The sequence below is a fragment of the Miscanthus floridulus genome, chromosome 3 (genome assembly GCF_019320115.1).
Source record: "Miscanthus floridulus cultivar M001 chromosome 3, ASM1932011v1, whole genome shotgun sequence".
Taxonomy (NCBI): Eukaryota; Viridiplantae; Streptophyta; class Magnoliopsida; order Poales; family Poaceae; genus Miscanthus; species Miscanthus floridulus.
Window position 1 is genome coordinate 12512537 of NC_089582.1, and position 19264 is coordinate 12531800.

The window sequence follows — 19264 nt, forward strand, 5'->3', positions numbered from 1 at the left end:
GAAACCTTCTGGTACTCTTGGAGTGCGTCTCTGGACCACTAGCCGTCCCCTAGCGAACAGGGTACGGGCCTCCACTCGGACTCACCCTGATAACAGCTCACTGGAAGTGCCCACGCTCGTGCCCATCGAGGGTAGCCTGGCACATTCCACCCCTCCTTCTGAGCGAAAAGGAAGCATGAGGGTCGTATCCAAAGTCAGGGGACCCCTGACAGACCTCTCGCTCCGTGCGGAGGCTAGAGGGCTTTTCCTGCAGCCTCGCCGAGACCCCCGCAACCCGAACTTACGCTTATGGGCTCGGCAAATGCGATAAAAACTACTCGCTCAAACACGAAAATGAAAAAAGCCCCTGGAGGAGTAACTTCACTCCTCCAGGGCCTCGGGGGCTACACCCGGCGGGTGCGCTCGCGCGCACCCACTGGAACCTCAAGAAACAAAACCCGATTCCTACGAGAGCTTGGTATAAACCAAGCCTCGGCAAACCCTTAGGGAGAGTGCACGCACTCCCCCGGAGGCTCGAGGGCTACTGTCGGGTACCTTAGAATGGGGTACCCCGAGCGAACATCAAAGGGGTCACTTAAGCCCCATCAAAAAACAAAGCTAGAAGGTAAACCGTGGGCCCTTCACCCGCCACGTCCGAGCCCGCCAGGTTCTCCGCCTCGCCTCGAACCTCGCGCAGGAGGTCTCGGTGTCCTGACGCAATCTCCGCCTCACATGAGGCTCCCCATGGAAGGCCTCGGCAGAGAACGCAATCTCCGCCTCGCGAGAGGCTCCTCACGGAAAGCCTCGGTAGGGGGTGCGTTCTCCGTATCGCGCGAGGCCTCTCACGGAAGGCCTCGGCAGGGAGTCCGATCTCCGTCTCGCGCGAGGCTCCGCTCTCCATCTCGCGCAAGGCCTCATTCTTTGTGTCGATCGAGGCCGGTTCGTCCACAGCCCGTCGCCCCCCGCCTCGACCGACCCTCCCGACATCACGTCATGTCTCATTAATACTTCAACCACTCCCGCAATCTCAGCCGGACGATGGCTCGACGCCACGGAATGGCCGACGGGACCTGAGGTCGCATCAGCGCCATACCGGCTGGGACAGGGCACGACGGGGATTACCGGCCACTGTGTTATGACGTTGTGCCCATGATCAGCGCCCACCCTACACTGTGTCCCGCGATCCCCGCCTCGAAAATAACATCGCTCGGACAACTTGGCCCGGGTCATCACCGCCTCCAAGCTGGCGCACCAGATCAGCCGCCCACTCGGGGCCTCGGCACTGTGCACCAAGGTCTCGGCTATCTCGGGGTCTGTTCCCGCCGAGACCCCCCACAGCGGTGCAGCCTCGGCACCGACCAAGCCTCGGCCTCGCGCACAGTCCGTCCACAGCGGCTTGCACGTCCACCGCCGCACCCACTCCGAGGCAGTCCCGGGGCTCCCACGACGCACAGGATCGGATGGGACTAGCACGCCGACCCAGTGCTCCAAGGACGGACCACTCCGACGACCACATCGCCACAAGAACATGCCACAGGGCTCGGACATGCCGCCCCTGTTGGCACGACGCCGCATAGATAACACATGTACTGTCCTTGTCCTCCCTTCAACTATAAAAGGAGAGGACTTGGGCCACTTAGAAAAAGAGAGAAGAACACCTGGTAACACACACACGCACACATCCCAGCCGCTTGAGAGCAACGTCTTAAGCGGCCCACACGACACCTTGCCGAGACCTGGGACTAGCTCCCTCTCTCTCCTAGCTTGTAACCCCCTACTACAAGCACTTCGGTGCAAGGAATACAAGATCGATCTCTCAGACTGGACGTAGGGCATCGATTGCCTGAACCAGTATAAACCTTGTGTCTCTTTGTATCACCATCCGGGATTAGGGGCACGCAGTTCAAATTCACTGGTTGGTTGAGGACCCCCCGGTCCGAAACACCGACAACATGTGTTAACATATTTTCATAAACATTTTCAAGGGTGTTAGTACTCCACTAAATTCTAAATGCATATGCAATGAGTTAGAGCATCTAGTGGTGCTTTGATAACCGCATGTCGATACGAGTTTCACCCCTCTTAATAGTACGGCTATCAATTCTAAATGTGATCACACTCTCTAAGTGTCTTGATCACCGAAACGAAAATGCTCCTACCATTTATATCTTTGCCTTGAGCCTTTTGCATTTCTTTTACTTTTTTTCCAAGTCCAAGCACTTAATCATTACCATGCCATCATCATCATCATGTCATGATCTTCATTTTCTTTATCACTTGGAGTAGTGCTACCTATCTCATAATCACTTTGATAAACTAGGTTAGCACTAAGGGTTTCATCAATTTCACCAAAACCAAATTAGAGCTTTCAGTGGTGCTCACGCTTTTCTTTACTTGTTGGAGCCCATCGCAAGGATGTCAGGGCCAACCTCCATGGTCGGGTAACTCTACTATAACTCACGGGCCATTCCCATTCGCAAGGGAGTCTCCGCCAAACCTCTCTTGAACTGCTCCATGTCGTATTCACCATGGAGACCTTTTTCCCGGACCGCCAAGGGCCTCTTGTTCGGCCCAAGACACTAGTTTGCTCCATGACACTAGGTGCGCGTGCTGTCGTGGCCACTATGCCCACACACGGATGGCTTCACCGTGTAGCCACGCTCGTGCCACCAACAACGCATTAAATTATTGTCCCGCTGCAACACACGGGCATATTTGCTAGTTAAGATATAATCTAAACTTATGTATTTATAAACTAGTTTTGTTATCCATTGGTATTTTAACCTGATGCAAGCGCTATAGACGAGCGGCCCTAGGCGTCAAAATTGAAGAGCTCCGCCACTCGTATCCGGTATCCCTCTTTGTTCTTCCTGTGTGGATGCAAGATTCGTCGGAATGCAATGCACGCACGAGTGGAATCCTTGTGAAACTGTTCTACAAACTAGTGTCAGCCGTCAGGGCGCCAAACTTGAATCAATGGGCTAACAATTTGGTCTTGGTTTTAAATGCCAATAAGAAAATCTAAATATAAGCTAATTATATGGGCTAGTAAAAGTCAACGCGAGACTAACGGACTAACGATTTTAGATTTTTAGTTAAAAAAATGCTAATATCGGCTAAGCAACTGTTACACTTTGTAGCTGCCTCAATGTACGTGTAAAACCAGAGAACCAGCCGCTGCTGAGGAGCAGCCGCAAGAATCTCCTCAATTAACAAAGATTTATATCCGTAATAAAAACAATGCTAATTCCTGTCGATTAATTAAATTAATTCCAGTCGAATAATAATTAAATTAATTAATGGGACATTATCGAATTGGAGCGGAGCTCATGATTTCGGACCCGTTCGGTTGGTATTAAAGCCTATCTTGACTGATTTATTATAAAAAAAATACCTTATATTCTATCGATAAGCTCAAGCGAAGCTGCCCCGAGCCGAGCTCCCATAGGCTCTCCGCTCTCCCATCCACCTCACGTTCTCCGCTCCCCTACACCAGGTCCACCAGCACCACAAGCTCCCGCGACCGAGCACTGCACCGACAGACCAGCCACACACACACACACGTCCAGTCGGTGTCCGTCCGTCCGTGCGCGCGGTCTACGGACGGGACGCAACGCAACCCCGCCCCGCTTGACCGGTTCGTGCCCTCCTCCGGTGAAGCGTGACGTCGTCCAAACCCTAGGCCATGGCGACTGCGGCCTCCTCCGCGTCGTCGCCGGGGGCCGGACCCTCCTCCTCCTCGCCGCAGGCCGGCGAAGGCGGGGAGGGGACGCGCACACGCCGCGGCAGCGGCAGGGCCGGCCCATGCGCGCCGGCTCCGACCCGCTCCTCATCGTCTGCGGCTGCTTCAGCGTCGTCACGGCCGCCACCGCGCTCCTCTGCGTCGCCGTCAACGTCGTCTCCGCCGCTCAGTCCTTCCGCGCCGGCTCCAACGTGTCTGATGAAGAGGAGATAATACAGGGGCTGCGCGAGTTGGGCCAATCTGAGTTTCCAACGGGCCTACAACTCCACAGGGCCCATCATAATTCGGACGCCGGCCCCCCCTGGCAGAGCCCATTGTTCTTCCTCAGCCGTCTCCACCGGTTCGAGTCGCTGTCGTGCCATTTCCCCCAAACCCAAACCACCACCAGCAAACCCTCGCTCCGCCGCCGCCGCCACCGGCGGCTTCGGAGTTCGACCAAGCAGCGCCATGCCGCCGCCGCCGCCTCCTCCTCCACCGCCGCTGGTGGATGATCTCGTGGAGGAGGTGCTCCTCCGCTTCCCGCCGGACGACCCCGCGGCGCTCGTCCGCGCCGCGCTGGCGCCGCCTCGTCTCCGGCCCCGGCTTTCGCCGCCGCTTCAGCGAGTTCCACCGCACCCCGCCGATGCTGAGGATGTTCTGCAACCGAGAGCTCATCCGCGTGTCGCACTTCGTGCCCACGACCGCATTCCGCCCGCATCATGCCGAGCGTGGCCCGATCGCGCTGGATGCCCGACACGGCCGTGTCCTCCTCCGTGGGGAAGACTGGGCCCTCGTCGTCTGGGATCCCATCACGGATGAGGAGTGGAAGGTGCCCTTCCCGCCGAAGTGCACAGGGGCGCCGTACTGGACCGCGGCGGTTCTCTGCTCTGCTGATGGCACCGGCGGCTGTGATCACCTTGATTGCCACCGTCGACCCTTCATCGTGGTTTTTGTGGCCTCTGTTCGCATGGGCCGTGATGCAGCGGCGACCTTTATCTACACCTACTCATCTAATGCCGCTGCCTGGAGTGAGCCAACTTACGGTCAGCAACCTGGTTACTTTGTCAATCCCTAGATAAGGAGTGCGCTTGTGGGGAATACGCTCTATTTTGGGCATCTGTTAAAAAGTAGCACAGCTCTCAAGTACAACATGCAATTGCGTCAAATGTCGTGGATTCAACTACCATCTTCAGTGCCTTTTTGTCGTCTGTCTGCTCTCACAACAACAGAGGACGGTGGACTGCGGTTCGCTAGTGAACATGAGTACAAACTCTACATTTGGTCGACGAAGGATGCTGATGAAGTAGATACTAGATGGGAACAAAACAGAGTCATTGAACTTAACACGCTGCTCCCTGTTGATGCCGACTTAACCAAACTAGATGTGGTTGGCTCCATGGATGATCTCTGTACCATTTTCGTGAGCGTGGATAATGCGGCCTATGCAATTGATCTGAAGACCTGTAAGGTAAAGAAGGTGTACGGGGGCACAATCGAAACCATTGTTCCTTACGTGAGCTTCTACACCCCAGGTACATGTTTGCTTAGTTTTTGGTTTACAGTGTTCATGGTTCAATAGACTCCTCGATATTGTATTTCGTAAAGTGCAATATTATATCTAACTAGGCTGATCCTACCTAAATGTTTTTAATTTATTATGGGCGATCTTTGAAACTAATCAGCTATGCCTATGAATTTAGTGATAATTAAAAATCAATTACTTGGGTGAGCTTCGACACTTCAGAATTCAGATGCCTTCTGTGTATCTCTAATCATGTTCATCTGTAGCCCTCATGTGTCAATCGATGGTGATATATGTGCTATACTTAGGGATGCAGTTATCTTATTGAGCTTGTGCAGGTGTTGATGCTGACTGTTGTTGCTGTGAATAATGAAGTAGTGTTATTTTGTTGGCAAGCACTAAGGGTTCATCTAGGGCAAATTTGAGTCCTCAATCAGCTGATGTTGTTCTCCAAAATTTGTAAATTCTGTAGCACTGGAAGCAGATGGTACAGGTGAAGGACCAAGTGGTGGCTCAAGTGCATGAAAAGCTTATGGTGACCATGTGAGGTTCTCAAGCAAGTAGCACAAGGTCTATGGTGGGACAACACTTTTTTGCATCAGTGAGATTGGTGCTGGACTTGGGCTTTTGTGTGTTTCAACATCTTATTGCTTCTAAATGATTGGATAGCCAGGAACTTGTTAATTTATTGCTGCCATATTTTTGCTTGTGTGGCCAACCTGGTAGAAATCCAAAGACAGAGCTTATTCATGTGTGAATCTTGAAACCACAGTGCAGTGGCGGCAAAACCATGTGACACAATTTAGTTTGTGTGCAGTGCAGGTGAACACCAAGGGAAAGAAAAGGTAACATGATCAAAGAATAACAGCAGTACCAGTACATGAGCGCAGCAGGTGCTGACGCTGAATCATGGTTGGTCTTGCCTGTCGAATGCAGATCACGAAGCATGAGCATTGTCCACCAGGCTTCTGTTTTGACATGCTGAAGCTGAACCAAACCTATTGTTCACTGTGTTTGCTTGATACTGATAGCCACCCGGCCCCTTCTCGTTCTGGGAGTGATGAAGTGTGTGATGTGATGCTGAACTGAACTGAACTTGCCCATATTCCCATCGTCGAAAAGGCCTCTGTTTCAGTAAACTAGTCTAGACTAGCATCTGGGGTAAATAAATTGAAGAGATCCTGAAGAAGTGAATCTTTGGTTCAGTTTCTGTAGCTTATTAACAAGGTAAAAGATGATGCCTCATCTAATACCTTGGACCAAGAAGCATTGCCTCGTAGTTGAACTCTGTAGCTTCCTTCGGTCGAACTGGATCGGAACTGCTGAAATGAAGCAACACATGGTACTAGTTATCTGCATGATTTATAATATATCTGTATTTTGTTTTTGGGTAGATCGATGAAGAAGAAAAAATATCAACGATTATAAACTTTATGGATTTATTACTTTACTCTTTTTTTTAGAAAGATTTATTACTTTACTTTTTTTGAGTGGAATTTATTACTTTACTGAACGAGCTATTTTATCTGCTGGGCATATAAGCTAGCTGGGCCGATCTCACCAGTTTGGAGATGGACCTGCCGATGCCATCAGGCCCCATTCGGATTCGGATGCTGAGCCCACCTGGCGGTGACGATCGACGAACCCTCTTCCCCTGCCCATGAACGAGTGATGTCTTGGGCACGTGGCGACCGGCAGGTGCAGTCAGCTCTGTTTTTTTTTTTCTTCTGATAAATCAGCTTTTTGGGCTTTGGCACGAGCGCAAGTGGCTAGGCGCAGTATGTGCCCAAAGACTAAAGCACCTGGTAGCATGCACAAGTTTGTTGTTATCCCTTGCCGCCTTGCGTCAGGCAACGAATTTGTTCTCCTATGTGTACAAGTTTCTCGTGGGTTCTTCTCCTACGCGGCTACGCGTGCAAGTTTCCTCCGCGTTTCAACATCAGGCAACCGCTAGTCAACTAGCCTCAGCTCTCCATGCACAACCTTTGTTTTTGGAAGCACAATATTCTGTTCTGTTTTGTTTTTATAACTTTATATTATATTAGGTTGAAAAGGGACATTCGGACAAACCAGCACCAGCCGGGCTTATCAGCCCAGAAACCAACCAGCGAATAGACAGACTATGACGTTAAACACACAATATCACTTTAATCCCTATTTCATCAAAATTAAAATAAGCAATTGAATTACCGTACCCAACTGTTTGGAGCCTTGTTGTCAAAAAAAAAAAAAAAAACTGTTTGGAGCCTAGCGCTCGTGTAGTCGCCACGAGCCGTGCTCCCACTGGCTCACGTGCCCAGCCACGTCTGGCCCCACGCCCTGACACACCTCACATTCTCCGCTCCCCTGCACCTGGTCCACCAGCACCGCAAGCTCCAGGCAAACCAGCCAGTCCGTGTCCGTCCGTGCGCGCGGTCCACGGCAACGCTTCGTGCTCCTCCGCTCCGCTTTATGCGCCGCGGCTGCCACGGCCCCCACCCATACCTCTCCTCGCTCAGTCGCTCCCCTCCCTCGCCGTCCCTCCCTCGGAAGCGTCCAAACCGTAGGCCATGGCGAATGCGGGCTCCTCCGCGTCGTCGCCGGGGGCCGGGCCCTCCTCCTCGTCGCCGCAGGCCGGCGGGGACGCGCACACGCCGCGGCAGCGGCAGGGACGGCCGCCCGTGCGCGCCGGCTCCGACCCGCTCCTCATCGTCTGCGGCTGCTTCAGCGTCGTCACGGCCGCCACCGCGCTCCTGTGCGTCGCCGCCAACGTCGTCTCCGCCGTCCAGTCCTTCCGCGCCGGCTCCGACGTGCGTGGCCCGCACGCCCCAGTGCGACTTTCCCCTTCTCGTCGTCGCCCGACGCCCGCCCTGGGGGGGCTGCTGATTCGTTTGTTGAATTGCTCCTCCGCAGATATTCGGGGGCATATTCCGGTGCTACGCGGTCGTCTTCTCGCTCTTCGCCGCCGTCCTCGAAACCGAGTGGGGGTTCATCATCCGCTTCGGGAAGGTTGGTTGGTTGTTCCGCTTTCTATCTCCGCCGTACAACCTACCTTTGGCTTGGTTTGGATTGTGAGAGGCCGCAAATTCCTTGTGATGTTGTTACCGACACGACGGGATTATTCAATTGGGGCCTGCTTGGTCGCTATCTGACTGATTGTGAAACTTTAGGTGATGTATACAATGCTGCACAATTTAGTCAGTTGGGGCACTTGGTACTGGTAGACTGCAACTATTGTGTTTAGCATTTATCAAAAAAAAAAAAAAACTGTTGTGTTTACCAGGAAAGATATTTATAAGTTTATTAGGTACCGGTTTCTTCTGTTATGATGTTTTCATAATCGGCTTTTACTGTTTCAGTCAATAAATGCATTTTGGTCCTTAGGTTCTGCAAGTTAGTGAGGCCAGCTTAATATTTTCTTGATTTTACTGCCTCGTTGATTTAGTGATGCCTTTAATTGTTATGCGATCAGATATTTGAATACTGGCCTGCACGGGGAATGCTCCAGATCTTGTAAGTATTCTTTGTGACCATATGTTTCTATTTCCTCGAATTTTGTTTCCAAAACTCTGCAATCAATCTGTGTATATTCATTTGAATGCATAATTGAGTAAACCACTTATGCTTGGTGCTCATCCAGATATAGGAAGTGTTTGTTATCCTTTTTTTGCAAATAATACAATAAAATATGAAAATAGACATCAGAGAAAGTTGCAGATGTGACAACGAGGCATTGATTTGTATTGTTCAGTATAATTGTTTTGTGAAATAAAACAATTATCTGCTTCCAATGTCAACCCAAAACTTGGTTTCTCCATAAATCTGGACCAAGATTTGATGAGCAACAATAATCTTCATACATTAGTTTGGTATTAAGGCCATAGTAGTGCTGCGTTAATGTCAGTTATGAGCAATTCCAACCTTCATACAGTAAATAATCTTCCTACATTAGTTTGGTATTAAGGCCATAATAGTGCTGTGTTAATGTTAGTTATGAGCAATTCCAACCTTCATACAGTATTTCAACATTCTCTTATGCCATAGAATTGCTATATCAATCTCAGTTTCATGCAGTTTTATTCTTCTGTCGATGCATTGTTGTCCTCACGTGTTCAGACCTCTCCTATCTATATTAGCGTGCACTGTTGTGAGAATACTTTTCTGGTTAATTGAATGTGGCATATCATCTTAGCTTTGCCTGAACCCTGAAATGTATTTCCTTTTAATCTAGGTTTTCCAAAACATAACATAGTTTTTGACCTGGGTGATTACAAATGAAAGAATAATGTTACATATGCACACTTGGTTCGATGTTTGAGAATACTGGGATGAAAATTTTGGCAATTCAGTGTTTGGACCATAAATTCAGAGTAATACTCTTGTTGTCCAGCTGGTGTTAACCGGATTGACCTCTTCACATTCACATTACGTGCACCAATTACTAGTGTCAATTATATGCAACTGCACTATAACTGTTGAGATCATGAGCATTTTAGATTTTAAATTCCTTGCCTGCAAGCAGTGTCATGAATTCTGAGACTTGTTCTTGCACATGCTGAATTGTATCACATACCTATTCCTTTGTTGATCTCCATATTTTTGGTTCCTGGCAGTGTTGCTGTCATGACAAAGGCATACCCAAGTATTGAAAGGAATGATCTGATTTTGCTCCAGGAGATTGCCAGCTACATGCTTCTTGCATGTGGAGCTGTCTATGTGATCTCGGTAAGAGAGAATTTTGGATGTTCATGTGTTGAAAGACTGTAACTGCATTAATAGTTCCGAAATTTTGGACACCACACTGTAAAATGGCTAAGCACTAAAGCTCTTAGGACATTGCTGCCTTTATAATTTTGAAATTTTCAGTCATTTTTGTTGGGAAAAGTAGTACAGGTACTACCCAACCTTATTTCGTAGGCTGCATGGCATTATGAACCAGTTGAATGCTTGTAGCACAGACTGACAAATTTCATACAAACACTCCCCGAAATATTATCATGATTATTCTTGAAGTCCCTACCAGCTGTGTCTATCATAGGTTCATGTTCATCATACCACAGTATGATCTTATAATGTGTGATGAAACAAATGGTCAACATTGACTTCTTTTATTGCATCTTCACAAATGTAGTTAACTGAAAAACTTTGAATATATGTAGGGGATATTGTGCATTGGTGTGCTAAAACGTTCAAGGCAGCAGAAAGCGACATCACGGGAGCAAGCAGCCAAGGATCTGCAGGTAAGTACTTGATTCTTTTAAATCTGACAGCATGGAATCCAGTGATTGGATATTTCTTTGTTTTGACCCATTGTCTTTCGGTCTGTAAGACACCCTTTCTGCAGCTTATGCCCAAATTTACTTAGTGTGGCTTAGTTTGATCTTCAGTATTTCAGTTACTCCACTTTCAGTGACTGTGTGATAAGATTATTCTTTTCCTGCAGTCCTGCTTGTTTTGCTTCCCATGGATAGTTCAGGAGAATCTGTAGCTGTAGCTGAAAACCAAGTGTAGCTCGTTAGAAATATAAAAACCTGTTTTATATAAAGATGGTGCCCCCTTTTCCCCCTCAGAGTAGCTGATCGCCTGTTTTGCAGTGTTTTACTAGAATACTATGTTATAATTATCCCAAGCCATATGATATCAAGTAAAATATGTGTTCACGAGAGAATTGCATCTGAGAATTTTCTAAAAGAATGTATACGCAGCCTCAGCCTGCAAAAAGGAAATGAGGCTATATACGACTATTCTTTGTTGATCATAGCCAGGCAACTGTCTATTGGATAGTGTATTGCCAAAATCGCTCCACTTAGTTTTGAAATTAAGGGTACAGCCTAAATGGTACAAGCATAATTTTTGTTCTGTACACCATCACTGCCAGCTCATCTTTCCTCATTTCCTCATTCTGTATGGTGTTTCTTTTTCTTTTTTTTTGATGCCTGAATACTTATCTTTATGGTGTTTCAGGAGCTGGAGAAACGGAGAGAAGAACTTGAGGCGTTGTTACTTGCTGAGCAGTCGGAGTTGGTCTGAACTCTGAAGGCTGACCACAGTGATGTAACCATTTCTCTTCCAGTGTAGATAAATGTTTTTTTTTTCTCCTGATGATAGCATACTGCTTGGTCCCGGCCATGAGTCATTCATCAGAAGTCACTTCGTTGAAGCGTATTCTTATGTTTGTACCGAAACAAATTCGAAACTTATTATCTCTATTCTATATTGCAGTTCCATGTGCCTCATATTTGACACTTTGCATTATACTGATATCTATCTTTTTTTGATTACAGATACTGGATCACAGATGTTTCTGTTGTTAATTAACGTCGTGCTTTTAAAGGACAGGCCATGTAGCTATCCTCATGGTTTCAGCTGAATTGTGGGCTTTTGGTTTCAGAGCATTGTATTGATTCATCGTCTGGGAATATGTTGTTTTTCAGTTAAATTACGGCATGAGTTTGATGTAGCATGCCGACCTGCCGTCTAAGCCTGTCTTGAATGTATTGCTGAATAATTCACCTGAATTTTACCCTTAATATCTGTTTTGACACTATAGTAATTCACTCCTTGCGCTATAAGCCTGTCTTGTAATACCTGTTTTACTGTATATTATTTTCCCCAATTATTACTGGGTGGTAACATTATTCTCATTTTCTTTTAGAGGAACCTGTTCTCATATAATTCTTATCTAAACCAAATTTGATGGCAACCATCCGGACCTTGTGAACTTGATCCAACGGCACATGATCTCACCCTCTCCCTTTCTCTGGTTTAGTGCAGGTATCTAGATACAGTGTATATCTAATGCATAGCAAAAAACTATTATGTATTAAGAAAAACAAAAAATGTGTTATAATTTGGAATGTAGTACCTTCAATGGTGATATTTATTCAAGAAAGTCTTACAAAGTGCTAGCAAATGAATTTATGGCAGTAATGTTTGTGTGGAGTGATGAGTTGCTCGTAAGAATTGGATTTATATGATCAAGTATCGTCGGCTCTACCGAAGTATAAATACCAAGAAGTCAAAGATACGAAGAGTGACAATTTTTTAATAATAAGGGGAGAGAGTAACATGATAGCTTTTTGGAAGACGCAAAGGAATGAATTATCTGGTATTTATGTTTCAATAACACTACGCAGGTGCAAAAAAAAAATGCCGTTTCCTTACAAATATTAGTAGAGATAGTAAGAAATTTATGGAAACAAATGTGGTGACCACAATCAACTAGGTGCAAATAGACATTGTAGACTTTAGCTCAAAACGCCATGAGCTATGATATGGTATCCAAAAGTTAGGTTGCCCAACAAAAAAAAGTCACATCCTTTTATAATATTTTTGAAAAAAGTTACTCCCTCCGTACTAAAAAATAAAGTCGTTTTGATAGCGACACGGTCTTCAAAGCATAACTTTGACTACTTATTTTTATAAAGATATTTATCAAAAAGTGATATATGTAAATTTTTGTGAAAGTATTTTTCAAGACAAATCTATACATATGGTTTTCACATTTCCAAACTCAATAAATAAAAAATTATTCATGATTTATATTCCCAATGTTTGATCTAAGTCTTGTCCAAAACGACTTCATTTTTTAGTATAGAGGCAGTACATTTCAAGAGTCAAAAGCCAAAATTCATTTTTAAATGGCTCTACTATAAAACAAACAAGTCATTGGCTTACTTGTGAAGCATGTTTCGGCTGAATTGGCTTATAAGCCATGGCTAAAGTACTGCTAGTTGGTTTGGTATAAAAAAAAATACTGTTCAAATCATAAATTATAAGTTAGATATGAGCGAAAAAGCTGAAACGAACGGGTTGCATAATCATACGGTGGACGACGCTTTGGATGGTAAAACGCACTTTGATTCTTTCGATGATATGCCGTGTTGTTGCCTGTTGGGACACTCAAAATTCTTGTTTGAGCGGTAATTTCCAAAACTCGCTGGTATCCTAAAAGTAGATTTGTGAGTTTGCGACATAAAAAAAACAAATGGCGGGTATTTCCGTATGAAATACGACTACGTTACTGGTATTTTGGTCTCTGCCTCGGTAGCCGCGCCAAACTTTTCCCCATCCTCAGTTCAGTTCCGCGGCTTCCCCTCGCTTTCGTCCGATGGAGCCGCCAAGCTTGTGCGGCGGCGCCGGCGGCTAGCTCGCCGCCAAGGCCTCGGAGGACGGCCCCGGCGCGGGACCGGCTCAGCGCGCGCGCTCCCCGACGACGTCCTGCTCCGCGTGCTCGTCGGCCTCGACGCCGCGGCCGCCGCTGCGGGCCGGATCTCCTTTCGCCGTCGGCGACGGCGTCTCTCCCGGTCCCGGGCGCCTGGTGGGTGAATACGATCCTGCCGGAGATGCGGCGCTCGGCGACGTGGAGCCATGCCGCCACGGGCTTGGCGCCGAGGTCGCGCCGGCCGCTGCCGCTCAGGCAAGGCATGCTCCAAGCAGCTTGGCGAGAGTGCAACTACTGAGGCTGACGAGACCAACTGCAAAGAGGAACATGTGGGGCCCACATAAAATAAAGAATCCAGTGCATGATTTTTTGCTAAAATAATATTATTTTAATATTTAACTGTAGATCTAGAAGCCGTAATAGCGAAATTGTAAGTTTGGAATCCAGTCGGCAAACCAGAAGCCGACAGGGTTCTAGTCGGCTAACCAGCAGCCGATAGGATGCTAATCGGCAAACCAGAAGCCGACAGGGCACTAGTCGGCTAACCAGCAGCCGATAGGCTCCAATCGGCATATGTATTGCTGATGTCTGGTATGTGACCGTTATTGGAGCCGATGGGTCCTCTCCTAACGTCAGAACACCTTTTTTTTTCTTTCTTTTTTGTATGCTCAGCTTTTTACTGATTTAGATCCAAAAATTAGTATATACTTTAGGTATTTTGATACTTAGGTAATATTTACGTAGTTAGATGATGTAGCCTCTAGTAAGTTAGTAATTTTGCAAAATTACTTTAGTTGTTTTGTTTTTACATTCTTATACGTGTTGCATCCGTTCTGTTCTGCCCTTTTGCATTTTTTTATTTCGGTCGTCCATCCGTTTTTACATTTTTCGTATACCAGCAAAACATGTTCGTGCGTTGTAACAGAACCACGGTTTATTATGCAACTAGCAGCACGAGCCCGGTAGCACGGCAGAGCCGTGCACAGGAATAGCGATTATGACGAGACGGCTTGAACCGGCAGTACGGCGGCCAAGGTAGCACGCGCGTACGGTGTCACCAGCCACGACTAGACAGTCTAGGATAATTGTGCAGCAACCACCATGTGGACCTCATCCGCAACATGAGGCAACATGGTGGGGCGGCACGGTGTTGAAACAGATGGCATTTGGAAGAAAAACAACACAAGAACCATATTACGAAAGACACAAACGGAAGCGGAAAAAAGAAAAAACAAACAAACAGCGTGATTGTCCATGCAAGACTCCTGCGGTGATGTGGACATAGTCCGACAGCTGCAGTGGAGTGAGTGAGCGACCTTAACGGTGCCCTTAGCGATCGAAAAGAGTGGTTCACATTTGATTGTCCACTGTTTTGGAGTTGATTATTGGATTTGGCATATGGATTACACTCTGGCTTCGGTGTTCAACAATACTTTATTCATCTAGAGCAACGACAGCATCGAGGAAAGCCACTACGAAAGAAGACGATGGAGGAATCTAGATAGAATATTGTACCTTGTTTATTTTTGATTTTTTCTTAGTTTAATTTTGGGATGTACTATGTTGAGTTTTAATATAATTCCTTATTACCTTAAAAAATGATGCGAGACGCAAATAAAATAGGTTGTGCTTGATTTTTAGCATCTACTTAGATATTTACAATGTCTTTTGAGGTCTTTAGATATTTTGTTCTGGGTAGGTTGAAAGAAATATTAAAATCTAAATAGTAAAGAAACATGATCAATAAAACAAATTCTAAAAGGGACGTGGCTTGCAGGTTGTGGGTGCGGTCTGTCTCCCAATGCCCGATAGACCCATCGGTTGGCCAACTGCCGAGTGCAGATATCGGCTCCCAGATTGCTGATTGCTCTCCAGTCGGCTATCTGATTGCCAATAGGACCCTGCACTGTGATTTTTGCCTGACATGTAGGCTGCCGGCAATTGACTGGCCGATAGGTTCCCTATCGGCTACTGGATAGATTTTTGCTGCAATTCTATAAAATATATTGCTGATTGCTCTCCAGTCGGCTACCTGATTGCCGATAGGACCCTGCACTGTCATTAAATTAAGAATCTCTTAGTGAGCATCTCGAAGAGATTAGCCAAAAGACTAGCCAAATTTACTGATTTAACTACTCTCTAAAATATATTTGACAAAAGTATCCAACAGATTCTATAAAACTAAGAGGCCGGATGGCTAGTGAGGTAGGCTATCTAAAAGTAGAGAGCGAATGAGGTGGGATGGTGAGCTACTAAATTTAGAGTCATTTACAGAGTCTGTAGGAGTCGTTTTTTTAGTAATAGCCAAAGTTATCTTTAGAAAACGATTTGGCCAATCTCTTGAAGGCGCTCTTACCATCCAAAGTGTCCACAGTTAGGTTTTTTGTTGTACTCCCTCATCTGTCGGCTCGTCAATTCCAGACAATACCAGTAAAGGAATCTTAGTCTCCCTCTAATATCATCCTCATTTGGACACGTCTACCGTTTAGTTATGCTTTATGGTTAAATGACTTTGTTGTAGTCAAGGCTTTTTTAAAACTTGGTTTTGGCTTTTGACTCTAGAGACACCACTTTTCTCAAAAGTTGTGATTTTTGTTATGTAATCTTGCTTTGGGATGGCGACTTATGGCTTTTTAGTTGTAATGACATGGCTTGTTAATTTCAAACAACACCACCAAAAGCATCGAGGTGCGCATTACCAACGGCCTACTGCTTGCTTATGCTGTATGGTTAAATAACTTATCTGTTTTAATGAAGATTTTTTTTAAAAGTTGGTTTTTAACTTTTGACTCTTAATTAAAGAGACCACTTTTTTTCTCCAAAAGTTCTTTTTTTACAATGTTGCTTCAGGAAGCGTGCTCAACCAGTCTACGCCGACATTGTCATCGTCATCGGATGAAGGCAAGGCGCACGTTTGGCATGAGTGCAACTACTAAGGCTGAGGAGATCAACTTCGGAGATGGTGGGAGGCGGGCATAGAAACTCCGCCACAAAAGTGGAGACGGGAGACCGACGCCGTGTTGGCAGCTGACAGGGCGTGGGGCCAAACGTTCATTCTCTCCGCCTCTCTCTGTTAGGGCATGTACAACCCACAAACAAAGGGCCGTCTGTAAGCATATCGAATTTATCATACAGACCGGTAACAAGATAGATTATACAACCCATAGCCTATTTCATTGTCTACACGCCGTTTAATGTTTTGCATGTAAGCGTGTGTCGGTGCGGGACCCATGGGGTACCCCACAAGGAAGAGAGAAGAACTAGCCTAACTAGGATTCTTCCCCTATAATCTTAGTAGTAGTATTATCCTATAATCCTACTAGGAACTCTCACTGTAAACCGACTAGGACTCTGGCCTCCTGACTATATAAAGGAGGGCAGGGCTCCTTGAATCAGGGGTGGAAGACAACAATTGTACAACACAACACTTTACGATCAATCCAACGCAAAGGCTAATGCCGACTAGGCGTAGGGCTATTACTCGATCAAAGATCGAGGGTCCGAACCAGGATAAATCGACTGTCTCTTGCGTTAACCGTCGAGTTCTGCATACGCTGAAGCCCGAACATACTGCCCCAGGTACCCCCGTGGTAGGCTATCGGTGGTCAAACATCGACAGCTAGCGCGCCAGGTAGGGGATTTCGGTGACTTTGCATCCGAGAACTTGATGGACCTCGACAACATGATCTTCTCGAAGGGATCAACCTTCATCTTCGGTTCATGGATCTGCGAGGCAGGCGACGATGGCAAGCTCCAAGGCTGTCTCCTCAAAGATTCAGATCATCATCAGGACTTTTCAATTTCGGCGACAACAACAGATCAGCTGATCGGAAGATTCGCACAGCTCGTAATGTCCAATCCGACTCAGATTTCACGACTTCACACATCCGATTCAAACTCAAGTTCCGCTTTTGAAATGAAGTCTTATCCGAGTTCTTTCGGAAAACTGAGTTCTTTTTTGACAAAGCTCCGGAACATGACGTCAACCTGTCAAGAATACTACTCAGAGTACACCCAGAGTACTTCAAAGAAGTCGGGTCCTTTTCCGTTCGAACTCCACAACATGGCAACATCTTATCAGACACGGCCCGAAGGATTCCTTGATCTAGTGCTTAGAATGCCACTGAAGGGAGCCTAGGAAGCTCTCGTTTTAACTATAACATCTCAAGACTGCATCGTTCACTAGCCAGGTACCATTCCTAAGGATGACGTCACCCAACTAGTCGACGATACGACAATAGCAACTCTACCCTACCAAGAAGGAGATTCAATCTATGACCTTGAAACCTCTACTGAAGTTATCGACAGCTCTGGCAGTATGGAAATCAATGACGATGACAGAACAACTCACGCTAGAGAAGTATTCATGATTCGCCATCCTCGATCACCATTGATCCCCCCAGAAGTACCCGACGTGAGGTCTTCAGATGAATCCAAATCCAACATATCACCATTTATCCAGGGGCACGATGATGAGACTGAGAGCCAGAGGCAAGCAAGAGAAAGAAAGAACAAATTGAAACAAGGACGTCAACGCCGTGCTAAGCAGCGAAAGGACACCTGGATTAAATATGAGTCAGATCTAGCCGAGTACAACAGAAGAAAATCAGAGCGAGAGGTCGAAGAAGGACGAGCAGCGAATACACCCTACGATAAGATCCGAGAAGCACTAGAAGAACTCGGGGCGACCTCATATCCCAATGAAAAACAAGAACAGCTCCAGGACTTTCTCTGATCAACAGTCCTTAGGAAGCACGATGGAAGGGCAACATCTCATGAACAGGGAGATCAAAATCAAAGGAAGTTCGCTTTCGAAAGACTTAGACCAAGTGGAAGTCACAACGGAGAGAGCCGAAGAAATCATAATCAAAACAACCGAGTCGAACAACCAAGAAAGGACAGAAGCAAAGCACCTACTCGGACAGCCACGTAGAACTACTCTCACCAAGACGACAGTTGGCGAGAAGGGGGTGTCGAATCAGAATACACAGAAGCCAGAATGCACGATAGATTCCCTTGTTTCGCAAATAGACTTGCTTCAATACGACTACCTCACAAGTTCAAACCGTCCAACCACTCCAAGTATGATGGCAAGACTGAACTAAAGCAATGGCTCAGGATTTACTCATAATCAATTGAATTGGCTGAAGGAGATGATGACATCAAAACCTTGTTCTTTCCCATGGCCCTAGAAACCATGCCACTTCAATGGTTTGACAAATTGAATCTAGGATCAATCAGAAATTGGGAAGACTTGCAAAGAGCTTTCTGTGAAAACTTCGCGGGTATTATTACACACCCAATCACCAACACAGAGTTAAAAGGACTCAAGCAAAAAGGAGGTGAAAGTCTCAGAAATTACTATCGATGATTTGACGAACTACGAGCTCAAGTACATGACATCACACAATGAGAAGTAATCGAAGCTTTCTCTCACGGAATCATGGTGTCAGTGTTTCGTACAAGCACCAGCAAATAAATTTATAGTAATGCGCGTTAGGCTAGGATGGTGTGCTAAAGGACACAAGATTTATACTGGTTTGGGCTAAATATCGCTACATCCAGTTTGTTGCTGCTCGTGTTATTAGCACCGTGAATGGTTCGTAGTAGGGGATACAAACGATCGAGAGAGGGACATGTCCCAAGTCTCTAATAGAAGGGTCGAAAGGAGGCCAAGAGCTTGGTAGCAACTTGACTGTGTGTGTGTGTGTCTCGTGTCGTTCGGTCCGTCCCCCAGTTGGAGGAAGCGCATCCCCTTTTATAGATGAAGGGGCTAGCTTTACAAGGGTGAGGGCTTAGGATGCGTACTCTACCTAGTCTTGTGGCTCACGTCTACCCAGCCTAGTTTCTCATTCTGATGAGTGCGAAGCATGATAAGCGTCTACAATACTATTGATGC

General features: G+C 46.5%; 1 protein-coding gene and 1 pseudogene across 3 annotated transcripts; both read left to right on the forward strand.

Annotated features, from left to right (window-relative positions):
- The first annotated feature begins 3783 nt into the window (after nt 1–3783).
- LOC136543175 (uncharacterized) lies at nt 3784–6728 on the forward strand (annotated as a pseudogene).
- Nucleotides 6729–7587: 859 nt separating this feature from the next.
- On the forward strand, nt 7588–11833 carry LOC136541383 (uncharacterized). 3 transcript variants are annotated; one of them, XM_066533228.1, is made up of 7 exons: nt 7588–8011; nt 8115–8210; nt 8674–8714; nt 9815–9926; nt 10361–10441; nt 11166–11250; nt 11486–11833. In XM_066533228.1, exons 1-6 carry the CDS (start codon nt 7772–7774, stop codon nt 11229–11231), a joined length of 636 nt encoding a protein of 211 aa, XP_066389325.1. In that variant the 5' UTR covers nt 7588–7771; the 3' UTR covers nt 11232–11250; nt 11486–11833. The 3 variants fall into 3 exon arrangements, 2 of the variants coding, with proteins under 2 accessions (XP_066389325.1, XP_066389324.1); XR_010780349.1 differs by having other exon boundaries at nt 7603–8011; nt 11166–11373; XM_066533227.1 differs by having other exon boundaries at nt 7609–8011; nt 11166–11255; nt 11486–11832.
- The last annotated feature ends 7431 nt before the right edge of the window (nt 11834–19264 follow it).